The following is a 14,613-nucleotide window of genomic DNA, read 5'->3' on the forward strand; positions in this document are numbered from 1 at the left end:
TGTTGTTCTTATCATATTGTTGCATGTACAATATAGACTTCTCACACACACAATGTTGCAAAAAGAAAGCCCTATAAAAGTAAAACATCAAGGAATTTAGTCAAGCAAAACAATACTTTATGATCAGTGCATTATGACACATTTAGCCACACTGATCTCTTTTCTGTGATGCAAGTTATAGATTTTTATGTTGACAATCCTTAAACTATACATTATTGTTATTGGTGTAGTGTTTTATCTTCTGAGGACAACTTTATAGTATTCCGTGTACTTTGGACACAATGAAAACGCCCAGTCTAAGGTTCATGTGGTAAAATTATGTCATGCCATAAACTCAAAAAGGAAACGTTCTGATGTATATCCTAAGATAATTATAAATGTCATTACCTGCAGCTTTCAAGAAACTTCTGATGTAAGTGGCATGTTTTGTTTTAAAAAGACCATTATCAAATAAATGTAATGTTCTAATAAAAATGTTATGTTGTCTATCTATTGTTTATTTAAGTGTATTTTATAGCTTTTGTTTCATGTATGTTTCAAATTGTGGGTTTCTGGGATTAATCTTTCAAAAATTATCTATAGACAATGTTACACCATAGTCTTTGAAAGGGGTAAAAGGTGATCTCGTAAAGCTCAATGTGCTCTAGTGAGGATCTCTTTTATTTTTTAAAAGGTAAACAGGACAAGCCCCGCCCTATCCGGCGATGACGCATGTACGCGGAAGTGCCGCCAAAACCGTCAAACCAGTTTTCAAAACATACAGGGATGAAAGTTTAACAGCTGATTAAATATAATTCAGTGTGACTGACTGATACTCTTCACAGGTGAAAGGTACGTTTATGAATATGTGTTTGTTATCTGTTAATGCTTTATAAGGCATACATGTAATGAGATACATTCGACATCCTTCAGGGTTATCAACTCACTTTGGAACAGAGTTGTTAGGGATTACACTGCTGAAAATAAACACTTGTTTCCTTACAAAGGATCCATTCTTCAGGATGGAGAAGGGGGTTGCATCCTCTAAAGGAGAGGGCTTCCTCTCCAGGATGGCCCTCAATGACAACAAGGCTGGTATGGAGGGTCTTGACAGGGACAGGATCAACAAGATCATAATGACGTCGTCAAAGGTAAACACTAACAACTCAGTTACACTGGTTCTGCTGTAGGCCCTATACAAATACATATCATCAGGGTTGGGAGGGTTACTTTAAAAATGTAATCAGTTACAATTACTAGTTACCTGTAAACAAATGTAATCAGTAACCTAATCTTAGTATCAAAATATAAAAGTAATGTAATCTGATTACTTTCCCTTACTTTTGGATTACCTTAATATCAAATATTACAACATAATATGCTATTTGTTAGTGTTTGACTAACATTGATTACCTGCTTGTAGTCCCAAGTTATTAGAAATGTAACAGTAATTTGATGACCTCTTTTTATATGTATCTTTAAGGGAATACATGTACCTTTTTTTGGTATCCTGATAACGTAATCCTGTTACATGTAATCTGTTACTCCCTAAACCTGCATATAATGTTCTATACATTTAAAACAAAGATAAATAATTTGTTAGAAAGGACAAAGCTCTTTAGTGAGCTGTGAATCATATTAAATATGGGTACAGTTGTAATGCCTGTGTCCAGCCGTGTATGAAAGCTCCATATCTCTAGTTTAGTGACACACAGTCCTAAAAATAAATGTGCTATTATCGTTTTTTCATTATAGCTGTGTTACAGAATCTGTCGTTTCTCTGCAGGGGTCTAGGTTTTATGAGAACGAGTTGAAGAGAGAGCAGCAGGTGAACCAGCGCATTGAGAAAATGATGCTACAAAAAGCACAGATCACAGAACAACAGTTAAATAAAGCACAGGCTCAGGTAAGCAATGTTATGGATGTATCTGGCATTTGGTCACTCAAATACGAATAACCAGACAAACTTAAAGAACTATTAATGACAAAGCTACATAATAAATATCACACCACTTAAGTGTTTTACATCAAAGCTATCTTTATAGGTTGAACAGATGGTTGCAGAGCTAGAGAGAAGTCGTGATCTCAGCCATCTGATTGTACATGTGGATATGGATGCTTTCTACGCTGCTGTGGAGATGAGGGACTGTCCTGAGCTGAAGGACAAGCCCATGGCTGTAGGGTCCATGAGCATGCTGGTGGGTTAGAATATGTTCTCGGAAAATGTATACGATTATAATGGTTATTCATAAGATGATTGAATTAAAAAGTGGATGCTATGCCCTGATAACACAGGGTAGAAATACAAGACAAGTAAAAGAAAAAAACTATATGTGTTACATCACTGGTCAAAGTACAACTTTCTGTTATACTATTTATCACAAGGGATTTGCAAGCTATCAAAAAATTTACAGAAAGTTTTAAATATAAATCACATATTAATCAGAATCCCTTTATTAGTTCAGTAGCGGGGAAATTGACAGCGTTACAGAAAAAGTGACATAGCAGATAAAAGGAAAGCAATAAAAAAGTAGCTAACATGTTCAATACAGAGAAAAAAAACACACATTAGTAATAACCAAAGTAAAAATAAATGGCTTAAAAAATGTGTTGCAGAATTTAAATAGCTAAGTGGTCATATTTCTCACGGTATAATATTATGCAGTGATAGCCCTTTTTCACAAACAACAGGAATAAGTCTTCAAAGTCCTATTTTATATATTACTATAACATCACTGCACTCTGTATACTGTTATACTATGAATAGTGATTTTAAACCAAGGCTAATGTTTTATGAATGACTCCAAGACAAATGTAAAGTTTTATATTCAGATCCCATCTTCTCTCTTTCAGTCAACATCGAACTACCATGCCAGGAAGTTCGGGGTCCGAGCCGCCATGCCTGGCTTCATTGCAAAGAAACTCTGCCCCAACTTAATTATTGTTCCAACCAACTTTGACAAATACAGAGCTGTGAGTGAAGAGGTGAGAGTGATGATTAATCATACACACACAAAGAGATAACTGCATCTAGAAGTTGCATGATAACACATTTTGTGCAGTCATTTTGTGGCTTCCTGCTTAAACAAACAGGTGCTCATGAATTTGTGTCTCTCTGTTAGATCCGTGAGATTTTTGCAGACTATGACCCTCAGTTCCAGCCGATGAGCCTGGATGAAGCCTATCTGGATTTCGCAGAGCACCTGGAACAGAGGCAGAGCTGGCCTGAATCCTCACGAACACATCGCTTCCGCACCAGCAGCATCACTAAAGGCAGGACTTAATTATGCAGCAATGTAGAATGATTAGATGGTGTGGTGTGTTGTTTTTATGCATCTACAACATTATTCAAATTGACTCTAGACCTGAGAATATAGCAGAAAATAAGTCTGTTACATGATCAAGTTTCATTCATCTGCTTATTGTATGAAGTATTTTATTTTCCCTATAGGTGAAGATCAGATGGATGTTTCCCTGGAGCCAGAGCAGAGGGACCTCTCTCCGGTCCTGTTTGAGGACAGCCCGAGCTCCTCGCCCTGCTCCCCGGGCTCTGAAGCTGACGGTGCTTCTGGTGGTGCGTTTGAGGTGTTTGGGACATCTATTGAGGAAGCTGTGAGAGAGATGCGCTTCAGAATTGAGCAGAAGACCACGCTGACCGCCAGTGCAGGTGAGTTTAAAACCACTGACCTGATTAAGAAAACACTTCTGTGTCTGCAGAGTGTCTTTCTGTTGCTACCACTTTTGATTTATCGCACATACTAAATGCAAGTTAGCTGTTTACAACTTCTGTCAACTTAAAAACGAAATAAAAAAAAACAGTATGATTTTAAGAAACTCTACTTATAATAAGTACAATTCATTTTTTGCAATAACAAACTGCTCCACAACAATAATAACTGTCTATCCTGCACATTTTCTTCAGAATTATTATCAAAATGATGTGCATGTTTTACCAGCTGTTCATTTACAAATTCAATAGTCAATTATGATATTCACTCTTCTAGGAATTGCTCCAAACACGATGATTGCCAAGGTGTGCAGTGACAAGAACAAGCCAAACGGCCAATACAGACTCCCCTCCACCAGAGAGGCAGTCATGGACTTCATCCAGCGTCTCCCAGTTCGCAAAGTACGGTACACATTGCTCAAACTAAAACATAAACACAGAGCTTTGTGGTAGTAGTTTGTTAATCATTTTGGAAAAACACGTCAGTAAGTAATCATGTGTTTCTGTTTTAGAAAAGGCAGACAGATGACGAGTAAAGTGATAAATGATGTGCTGCAAGTAGGGAAACACTGGTGTAAAGAAAATGTAATTTAATGATGGTAAAACATTTGTTTGTGCATCCTTTTCAGGTTTCTGGCATAGGAAAGGTGAGTGAGAAGATGCTGAACGCTCTGGGCGTCAGCAGCTGTTCTCATCTGGGCCAGCAGATGGCGTTGCTGTCGATGTTGTTCTCGGAGACGGCCTGGCATCATCTATTGGAGGTTTCCCTGGGTCTGGGCTCTACACATATACAGAGGTACTTTACTGTCTGTGAAGCAAAACACAAAAGGGGGGTCCAGTTCAGAGAAGATAATACCTGTCTTTGCTTTTATACAGGCAAGAAGAAAGAAAAAGCATGAGCACAGAAAGGTAGGGTTTTATTGAAGCATACATAAAAACAGACATTTTAAAGTGTCCATTCTCTAAACTCTTCCTCATTTCCTCTCTGTTTCATTCTTTTCACACACGTCTTATTTACAGGACATTTAAGGAACTTAGTAAAGCCGAGGAGCAGTTTTCTTTATGCAAAGAGCTCTGTGAAGACTTAGCAGGAGACATGAAGAAAGAAGGTCTAAAGGTGGTGGAGGTTGCTTTCTTTATTTTGGAACATGAACAAACCTCTGTATTTATCTTATGAATTAGTAAGCTGTGTTGAACACACATGTGTCTACTTCTCTTAGGTTATATTAACCACACACAGAGCTATACTGCATGATCATAGCTTTCATTTTAAAACTGCTGACATGTTGCTTATCACCTGTTTTCAGACTGAGCAAAGAGAAGTAGAACAAAGCAAGCATATTTGAACAGAAATGGACATCACAAAAATGGATTGAGATAAAAGGGTTGTTTTTGGTAAAAAAATAAGTAAAACAGCGTGTTATATTTGTCCTCCCTGGAATCAACCCCAACAGAATCTCATACAATTACCTCAACCTGTTCACTCCTGTTCAAATCGATAGAGAAAGGACTGCATGGCTTGGCACGACCATCACCCCCCTGCCGGGGCCCCGATGTGGCCTTGATAGCTGCAGGAAATGGAGGGCCATTAAGGAGACAGCGGGGGCTACTATCAGCCGTGGAAATGTCTCCCTGGGAGATGATCACATTACTATGAAAGCGCTTTTTGCTGCGTTACTCACAAAGTGCATTCTGACAAATCAATCTCTGCTATGACAGATCATACGGATTTCCATCTCTTGTCTTTTTATAACACTTACACACAGTATCATCGATTATGCTTTTAATTAAGAGGTTGCTAGACGGCACACAGAAACAACCTTTACTGTTTCCCCTAAATTAACTTTCATTTTATATTTCCCTGAAGGGTAAAACAGTCACACTGAAGCTGAAGAATGTCAACTTTGAGGTGAAATCCCGGGCCCTCACTCTGTCGTACGGTGTGTCTACAGTGGATGAGATCTTTGCTGCTGCTAAGGACCTCCTGAAAACAGAAATCGACAATGAGGGACCCCAGCCGCTCCGCTTGAGGCTCATGGGTAATTAGATGTATTACTTGAATGTCAATTAATACCATCTTGTAATAGATTTAAATGATCCATGACACACTGCATGTGGAAATAATAACACAGTTAGCTGTTATTTTGATGTTTTCTCACGAACATTTGTTTTTGTGCTCGTAGGTGTGAGAATCTCCGCCTTTGTCAGTTCGGATGATAAAAATCCGCTGCAGAGAAGCATCATTGGCTTTCTTCAGCAAGGCAAGACAGACTCTTCCCAAGGAATGCATCAGAGACAAGAGGGAGTTACCTGGGGGAGGGGCTTAGAGACCGGTGAGGAACCCAAACAGTCTTTCTTCCAAAGGGCTCAGGCCAAGAGACTGCGACTCCAGGAAGAAAATGCAAGTACTCAAGAGGAAGGACATGGGGAAAATGCTTCTGTGATTACTTCCATAGGCACTGATGCTGAAGAGGGTGTAGGATCATCAACAAAAGCACACAACAGTCCCTGTACAGCCTCAGATCTCCAGGAGAAAGACCTGGTCCCTCTCGTAGAGGCTTCCACATCAGGCTGTGGCCTTACAGTGTCCGAGAGCCTCACCTGTCCCGTGTGTTTCGGGCAAGTGGAGACCACGGATTTGAATGTTTTCAACAAACATATAGACCAGTGTCTCAGCGGTGCCTCTAGAAAGCCAAACCACTATACAATCTCTGACACAGAGTCAGAGTTGGACCTAGAGAGTGACCACAAGGAATGTGAAGTGATGCAGTCGAACAGAGATGATCTTCAGGAACACAGCTTGGATTCTCTTCAAACGGTTTTGTTGATCAGTGATGACAACGAAACGCTGACCTCAGGACAGCCTCAGTCATGTGACGATAACGGCCCCGTCCTCATCTGCCCAGTGTGTCAGCTGACTCAGGATAGTGATGACCTCACTGTCTTTAACCGCCACGTTGACCTTTGCCTGAACCAGGAGGTCCTACACGAGCTTCGGGGGCACACATCATCTCCCATAAATCCACCCTCAGCTATAAATAGCAAGGCCATAGGTGAGTGTGTATTAAATGAGGTTGTTCCACACTACCACACTAAAGAGGAACCACATACTGTGCAAATAATCTGTCATCATTAACCATTTTTAAGTTGATATGGCAGCTAACATCCAGCAGCTAACATCCAGCATAACAGCATGTATTTTAGTTTGGAGTATGATGACTCACTGTCTTTTAGCTCCACTCGGTTTTAGGTCGTGCACAGTGGGATTTTAGAGATTTTCTGAAAACAGCTGCAGGCTGCAGCCTTGAACACATCATGAGTGTCGATGGTGAACCAAATATCTGACATTTTCTTTTAAGCTCCGTTAAGTCAAAGGGAGCTGCACATTCTGGTGATCATTTTCTATAGAGAGAGAGAGAGAATATTTTCAAATAGTTTTCTCATTTTTATTTCTGAAATTGTCTCCATGAAAATGATTAATTAAAGCCATTTTATTATTTCAGTGTATCCTGCATGGAGTGTATCTATTTCTTTTGATGACAGATAGATCCTGTTAGCAACGCCTATAAAATGTGGCTGTGATGCATCTTTGGAGCTAACAAAAGGAATGTCTGTTTGGCAGGGTGTCATTGGCCTGTGACCTTGTTATTTACTGACAGTGACACGGTGTGACACGATTGTATCGATTCCTACAGAGAAAAGACATCTCATTTCAGCCCATGGGGCTTCCTTTGCTCTGGTCTTGGAAATGGCTAAATCACTTTCTCCCCTGTTCATTCCCTACAATGAACTGCACCGCGGCTTCCTCTTAAACAGGCCTGCCTCAGAAATTGCTCTCTTTATATCTCTGAAGAGGTGCCTTAGTGGGTCTCCACTGGGTGTCATCTTTTTGATAGAGAAGACTTTTTTTTTTTAATGTGTTTCTCTTCGCAGACCGAGCCCGTCTCCTGTCAACACAAGCAAGTAAAGGCAAAACCAAAAGGTGAGACTACATTGTTGCTGTACAAAATATTGACTCTCTTCATATTCCATGTACTTGAGATAAAGTGGTAACCATGGATGTTTTCTAAATTACATTTAGACGGGACTCGCCGTCTTCCCCTCCTTCTAAAAAGGCTAAAAGACTCGGCCCTCACACCATCGACAAGTTCTTCAGGTGATGCATGGTGTCCAAGTTTTCTTCAGGAAATGAAAAGCCTGTTCCACAGGGAAGGTTTCCATTGAACACAAAGCCATATTCAATGTTTAAAAAGAGAACTGTAAATCTATGGGATGAATGAAGCTAAGCATTTGCACTGATATGCCTTATTTGCTTTTTATAAGCCATAACTAGACAAGAATGTAAAGATGACAAGAGACAAATGTTTTAAGTCTTGAACATTAATATAAATATATATGCACAATTCATTGTCTATTCTTGTTACCACTGAAGATAAGTGTAATGTTTTTGCAAAGTGGATCATGAAGTTATTTATTACATGCTGAGGGGACAGTTAGTTTTTATTTTATATTCAGAAACTTATCTTATTCATATATTTTCATTTCCAATTGTATTTATTTCATTTTCCAATGATCATACATGTTTAAAAATGAAGATAAGAGAATCCTTCTATCATGTTTATTGAAATAAACTACTCTTCTGATGAAATGTCACTTTGGCTGATGGCATTTTTGTACATTTAATTACCACACACTCAACATTAATATGACTAACCAAATAAGGGTTGGCCTTCTGAAGAAAGGCCCCAAATGAGGCTGTTTTAAGTTGTATCAAAGTGTATGACTTAAGTGTTATTTAAGTCCTGAATCGAATAAGAGAAACTCACGCTCCGGGTCCTCAGAGGCCGGCAGCAGCAGCAGAATGTGTTGCCTCAGGTTGTGTGAATATGACACATCGTTCTGCAGTGCATGTGAAGCTAGTCAAACTTCCCTTGACAAACAAGTTAAACTGCTATTAGAGCCTTATGTTAATCTTTTGTAAACAGTGCACTGTGTTCTCAGAAATTAAAGTTAAAAACACTTTGTATAACATATATAACTCAAGGTAAGAAGCCGTAGTCATGCCATATTCTAGTCATGTAAGACAGGTGGAGTGTGACTGTTAACCATGTTATGTTACTATTCGCATTCACTTAAGGGTGTGAGTAAAGTAAACAGGGACCAGCCCTCCAACATTAAGGAGTACGCTTCCACTTCAAGACTCGCTGTGGACTATTTCAAGACGGGAACGGCACGAAACTGGGTAAAATAGGATTTTCTCATCTTCTGTAGGCTCTTTTTTTGCCTTCAGTTCAAATATTGGACTGTTTATTACATTACACACTTGGTCCCACATTATTACATTACACCAAGCCCACCTTGGTCCCACATAGAGGTATTTTAAAAAGCTTCACAATGGATAGAAGAGCTTTGACTTTGAAGGCGATGATCCAGAAGCATCGCCTTAAGACGGAGAATTTGGACCCTCGTAAGTGGATGAGACAGGAGACAGTAGACGCGTTTGCTGACTTCATACTGAACAAGCACTCTGACAGAGAGACAGACAACAGCTTTGACAACCAGGAGATGTGTGAGTATGTGCAACACAACTAGAACAAGGTGGAAAATAAATAAATGTAATGTGGTCTTACAGAATAATTCACTCTTGTTCAGGACTGAGCCCTCAAGTTCATATTGTTTGAGCTGGAGTTAAGCCTTAGGTAATCATTGTGGTGGAAGGACTGTATGCCCCATTTCTTTACAAGAAAACGAATATTTACACAAGGCTGAAGCTATGGCATTCTCTACCACAACACATGAAACAGATACTCGCTCGTCTCAGTTGACCTTACTGTTTGTTCCTTGCTGTTATTGTAAGCTCCTCACACATCATTTGGCCCGGTACATGCAGTTCTGTATAAAATAATATATGTAAAACGCCATATGTGTTGTGCAGTGCTTGATGCAGAGAAGCAGTTTATGGAAGCTGCCAAGAGAAATGACGTGGCGACCATGAAGACTCTAGCAAGAGGGCTGAACGCCAATGCGAGGAATGTGGTGGGTAATGAGACAAACAGTCTATCTGCATCTCAGTATCACACAAACAGACTGAAAGGCTGGTCTTTTGTAAAAGCTTTTGTAAAACACTGATGAAGTTGTTTGCAGGATAATAGGACGGCACTTCACTATGCAGTAGCTGGCAAAAACAAGGAGGCTGTGCAGCTTCTTCTGCAACGGAGGGTCAAGGTGGACCAAAAGGACAAGGTGGGAGGAAATACCTGCATCTGAAAACTTAGGTTGCTAACAATAGCTTATGTAGTATTTTGAAGATATCACAACTTACCATTTCATATTCTGCATCTTATAGTACGGAGTGGCACCCATTCATCTGGCTGCCTGGTTTGGCAGTTTGGAGATCTTGAAGTTATTAGTGCAGGCTGGGGCCGAGCAGAAAGTTGAGAACGAGGTAACAAAATCCAGACTTTTGTTTTATGGTTTATCAGTTACCAACGGAAAATCATATGATACATTTGTGGCATTTTTTGAAACATTTAAAAAACGAAATAAAGAGTCAATTCAATTGTATTATGCTTGATTTTGAACCTAACATTTGTGTGCCTGTTTCATTATTATCATGAACCCAGAGGCTCCTGTTACTTCTGTTATATCATTGTGTTCCAGTTGCAACACTGCTTCATAAAAACACTGACTTTTTGTTCCACCTCAGGAAGGACTGAACATCATGCACTGTGCTGCTATCAATAACCAAACTGAAATCATAGAGTATATAATGAATGACCTGCAGATGAAAGAACTGGACAAAGAAGACCAGGTATCTACATCACTCATTTTCATATATCAACTTCATAATTCACTGTCTGAGCGATATCAAAGGTATTGCAGTACATGTGGTTGTTTGTACCTCAATTATTGTATTTCAGTCAGGTCACCGGGCATTTGCATTGGCAGCAGAGCATGGGTGTGTTGAAATGTTGGAAATGCTGATGGTGCCATATGACATGGGAACCATGAAGCCCAACAAGGTGTGTGTTGACTTGTTTATCTGTTGTTGGTTATTTATGCCAACACGTGTCTGAGTGCACATTTGTGTGTCACCCCTGCGATGAAGCTCAGCCCTCTTTGATGCCAGGTGTTTCCCTCCCTCCCTTCTGCAGCGTGGGGACACGCCCCTGCACTTAGCTGCCAGGAACGGCCACCTGGCCACCGTCCAATCGCTGCTGCAGAGCTTTGATACTCGGGATGAAGTCAATATGGTAGACAATCAGTGTAAACATCCTCTCTATCACAGTTTGGTTTGTGACAGTGTGTGCTCACTGGCTTATCCACTGCTGGACAGTGGCTCCATTTAGGATTAATTAAGATGTATCAAACATGTACAGGCTACTATAATATAAGAAAGGCAAACTGTGTTAGGGCTTTAACTCCAGCTCTGTTTGGTAAACTTACTGAATTGAAATGACAGTCGTTACCTGTTAACGAATAATTTTTAAATAGCAGACTAGCAGAAAGCAATATTCAATATTTTTGGAATATGAATGGTAATACCTGTTCAGTGTACGAATGCCATTGGAATTCTGATTTCTAGTTGGTCTGAAACGTTTAAGTGTTGTGATAATAATCATTTTAAAATTGTTTTCCACCTGAGAATAATTTTCTGATTCTGTTATGGTTATTGCACCACTCCTATAAAGAAATGTATTCATGGTTTGCATGTGGCAGGAAGGTGAGACAGCTCTGTACCAGGCTGCAGAACACGGTGAGGAAGAGTGTGCTCTGCTCCTATTGGAGGCTGGCTGCGACCCCAACATCCTCACAAAGGTACAAAGGGCCACTATACTGACAATAAATGTTACACTTACCCTTCATATTTGGTAATGTACGTACATATCTATATGCAACCCAACCTATGGTCCCTACCGTCAATTTATGTTTATCCTGTGTTTATGATCCATACTAAATTAACCTACATTTGGCATTGTATATATATTTTGGATTTGCACCTTATTTTTAGCTTAGATATTTTATATTTGCAATGCAATGTAATGTAATGTAATATTTACGCTTTTCTTACTTTGCATTGCTAATGCTGCTAAGCAATTTCACTTGGCAAAAATACTAACTTAAATATTAGGTTTAAGTCTAACTCAAATATTAACTCAACATTTAAAATGCGCGACTGAGGGGTCGTAAAGACTGGATACAGCGCTATATAGGTACAGTCCATTCACCAAATCACTGACCTGGTGCCTTGCGGTCAATAATGGATTGCTCTCGAATGATTATATTTTGTAGGTAGGCATACAGCTAAACTTCTCTCTCTTTCAGGCCAATTGCAGTGCTCTCCATCCAGTTTCAGAAAAAGGAGACACATCTGTTGTCCAGCTCCTCTTAGATTACAAAACCCATACAGACTTCCAGAATCAGGTGAGCTAACACAAGCTAGGTGGCAGCAGTACACTCTCTCTTGAGTTTTTGGTAACACAGATCACACACACGCTGTGCAGCTGACATTCTGCCTGGATGCACCATTATAGTTTTACATATTTTTCTCCTACGCTAACATTTCATTTTTTGGGCTCATGTTGTATAATAGGATATTTTTGTTCTCAGAACCTAGAGGCTCCTCTCCACCTGGCAGTGAAGAACAGTCACATCCCTGTCATCCATTGTCTACTAAAGGCTGGTTGCAACGTCAATGTTACTGATAAGGTATGATCTTTTTGGTAACAGTAAATAAGATGTCAGTCGTATCTGAAAATAAACAAATATGTGCTGCATTGTCCCGTCCTATCAGAGGTCCCAGACTGCCATGCATCTCGCTGCAGAGCTGGCCAGAACAGAAGTGGTGGAAATGCTTCTTAAATCAGGGCTGGATCCGACACTCAGGGACAGGGTAAGACTTCTCACAAACAGACTTTCTAAAGCTAACATAGTTAAGTTACCATTTATGTTACTCTTGTATATGTGCACACTTTTATCAGGTCTTAATCTTGGCCAAAATCGTATGGTTGAGCCATCCAAAAGGCACACAAATATATAATTCAAAGCAAAACAGCATGCATGCTTCATTGAAACTGAAAGTGTATTCATCTTGTTGTACATGTTGGATTGGGAGTAGCAGAACAAGACGGCCCTGGGTGTGGCAGCCAGAGCAGACGAGGTGATAATCGTTGACATGATCATCAAAGCAGAAAGATACTACGCCTGGAGGAAGGTGAAATCATACAAAAATGCATACTTTTTATGGTTTTCATGTGTGCCATTATCCATTCGCGAGGCCTTGAAATCAATGACTACATTCATCACAAATGATTGATTTCCTAACGTCAAATTCTAGATTGGTTGAATCCCCTCTAATACTATTAAAGCATCCACAGTGACAAATGACTCGCAATCCAGAAGCATTTGACAGCAAATGTACCATCAATTGAATTAAGGTCACGCCTGATTCCTTCCCCTTCTTGATTTAAAAAGTGTTTGACTCTGGTATTCATATTGCTAATTGTGTGTGTGTGTGTGTGCGTGTGTGTGTGTGTGTGTGTCTTTCCAATAATCTCTTTCCATGACCTATGCGCTCTCTGGCCTTTATCAATCTGCTGTCATCATTTAATTTCTCTTTCAGGCCAACCCAGAACTTAATGAGAGCATTCACAGCGAGTATCCGCTAAGGTTTAAACTCGACCACCGCTTTGAGACCAAGCAGCTCCGCTCCATGGCCTGGCGCCTGGCGTACGAGCTCCTGAAACCTGGAGACTGGAAAAGACTCGCTGAAAACTGGGGCTTCACTAAAGAGCAAGTCTCGGCCATCGAGGAGCAGTGGACAGGTGCCATAACTCACACCGACTGGACACACTTTGCTGTCGACTGTGCATTCTCTGAACTAGTATAACATATAGTTTGTGTCAAAAACTAAAAAATCTAGTTTAAAATCCTGAATTTTTGGCAATGTAAAGAATATCATTATCATCATCAACATACTAGTTCATTATGTTGCTCTTTTATTTTCCGATGCATAGACACATTCCCTAACTTAGTTTAAAGGTCACCTATTATGCAAAATGCACTTTTTCATGTCTTTTATACATAAACATGTGTCCCCTCTGTGTAAAGAGATTCTGAAAGTTTCAGGAAAAAAGATTCGCTCTCTTTTTATCCTGATCCATTTATATAAAAACCTGTCTGAAAATGAGCTGATCAGATTTTGGCCACTTTATGATGTCATAACGATTTTTTGGCTTGTGTAACCATTAGCCACTAACCATCAAGGTACCCCCCCCCCCCCCCCCTCCACCTTATCACCTGAATCTCCTCCTAGAGCACCATTGTGTTCTTTTTAACCAAATATTTCTCAGAGGGGCGTGGGGAGGGGCTCCTTATTTTCATCTAAAGTAACAGACAGAGAATCAGCATGTTTGAAACAGGGCTGAAACAGAGGGGATTATGGGATGCTACAATGATCTGTTTGGTGTTTGGAGCAAAACACTTCAGAGACATGTTTTGTATATATCTGAGACCTATAATATATTGATAAACCTTTAAATTCAAAGTTGTTTTCCTGGTTCTACAGTGTTGTGTGTTTGTCCACAGGTCAGCACAGCTATAAAGAGCATGGGAACAGGATGCTGCTGATCTGGCTCCACGGGGAGGAGTTGGCTGAGAGGAGCCCTGCGAAAGAGCTCTACCAGGGCCTAATCCTCACTGGGAACAGGAAAGCTGCAGGTACATTCAGTTTACTGCAAAATCTCAGGCCTGGGGATTTGTGCTAAAAATTGTATTAAGAAAATGTTCATTTGTCTTACAGATAGGATTCGGATGGAGGCAGAGAGTTCCAGCAGTAAGAACTGCAGCATTTCATAAGAATGAGCTATGCAACATATGGACTGACATCAACGTCGTCTTAATAAAGT

General features: G+C 40.0%; 2 protein-coding genes across 4 annotated transcripts; both read left to right on the top strand.

Moving 5' to 3' along the window:
- Positions 1-737: 737 nt before the first annotated feature.
- polk (polymerase (DNA directed) kappa) lies at positions 738-8,357 on the top strand. Of its 2 annotated transcripts, XM_034122455.1 has the most exons (15): positions 738-831; positions 987-1,130; positions 1,766-1,885; positions 2,025-2,177; positions 2,833-2,964; positions 3,102-3,252; positions 3,431-3,646; positions 3,984-4,108; positions 4,336-4,502; positions 4,583-4,615; positions 4,727-4,823; positions 5,574-5,745; positions 5,890-6,759; positions 7,640-7,688; positions 7,788-7,866. In XM_034122455.1, the coding sequence occupies exons 2-15, from the start codon at positions 1,002-1,004 to the stop codon at positions 7,864-7,866; spliced, it is 2,493 nt and encodes an 830-aa protein (XP_033978346.1). In that variant the 5' UTR covers positions 738-831; positions 987-1,001. The 2 variants fall into 2 exon arrangements, with proteins under 2 accessions (XP_033978346.1, XP_033978345.1); XM_034122454.1 differs by lacking the exon at positions 738-831 and having other exon boundaries at positions 1,002-1,130; positions 7,788-8,357.
- Positions 8,358-8,757: 400 nt separating this feature from the next.
- Positions 8,758-14,602, top strand: ankdd1b (ankyrin repeat and death domain containing 1B). 2 transcript variants are annotated; one of them, XM_034122460.1, is made up of 16 exons: positions 8,758-8,948; positions 9,079-9,275; positions 9,642-9,742; positions 9,851-9,949; positions 10,053-10,151; positions 10,413-10,517; positions 10,627-10,728; positions 10,861-10,959; positions 11,426-11,524; positions 12,032-12,130; positions 12,317-12,415; positions 12,501-12,599; positions 12,825-12,920; positions 13,329-13,530; positions 14,294-14,425; positions 14,508-14,602. In XM_034122460.1, exons 2-16 carry the CDS (start codon positions 9,101-9,103, stop codon positions 14,561-14,563), a joined length of 1,662 nt encoding a protein of 553 aa, XP_033978351.1. In that variant the 5' UTR covers positions 8,758-8,948; positions 9,079-9,100; the 3' UTR covers positions 14,564-14,602. The 2 variants fall into 2 exon arrangements, with proteins under 2 accessions (XP_033978351.1, XP_033978350.1); XM_034122459.1 differs by lacking the exon at positions 8,758-8,948 and having other exon boundaries at positions 9,018-9,275.
- The last annotated feature ends 11 nt before the right edge of the window (positions 14,603-14,613 follow it).

The sequence above is a fragment of the Trematomus bernacchii genome, unplaced genomic scaffold, assembly GCF_902827165.1.
Source record: "Trematomus bernacchii unplaced genomic scaffold, fTreBer1.1, whole genome shotgun sequence".
NCBI classification, from domain to species: Eukaryota; Metazoa; Chordata; class Actinopteri; order Perciformes; family Nototheniidae; genus Trematomus; species Trematomus bernacchii.

What these genes read in the sequence shown, in the direction of transcription:
- polk (XM_034122455.1), top strand. Translation starts at nt 1,002, where the DNA reads ATGGAGAAGGGGGTTGCATCCTCTAAAGGAGAGGGCTTCCTCTCCAGG. An exon ending in TCATAATGACGTCGTCAAAG is followed by an intron (nt 1,131 to 1,765) that starts GTAAACACTAAC and finishes GTTTCTCTGCAG; the next exon opens with GGGTCTAGGTTTTATGAGAA. An exon ending in TGAAGAAAGAAGGTCTAAAG is followed by an intron (nt 4,824 to 5,573) that starts GTGGTGGAGGTT and finishes ATTTCCCTGAAG; the next exon opens with GGTAAAACAGTCACACTGAA.
- ankdd1b (XM_034122460.1), top strand. Translation starts at nt 9,101, where the DNA reads ATGGATAGAAGAGCTTTGACTTTGAAGGCGATGATCCAGAAGCATCGC. An exon ending in ATCCGACACTCAGGGACAGG is followed by an intron (nt 12,600 to 12,824) that starts GTAAGACTTCTC and finishes GATTGGGAGTAG; the next exon opens with CAGAACAAGACGGCCCTGGG. An exon ending in CATCGAGGAGCAGTGGACAG is followed by an intron (nt 13,531 to 14,293) that starts GTGCCATAACTC and finishes GTTTGTCCACAG; the next exon opens with GTCAGCACAGCTATAAAGAG.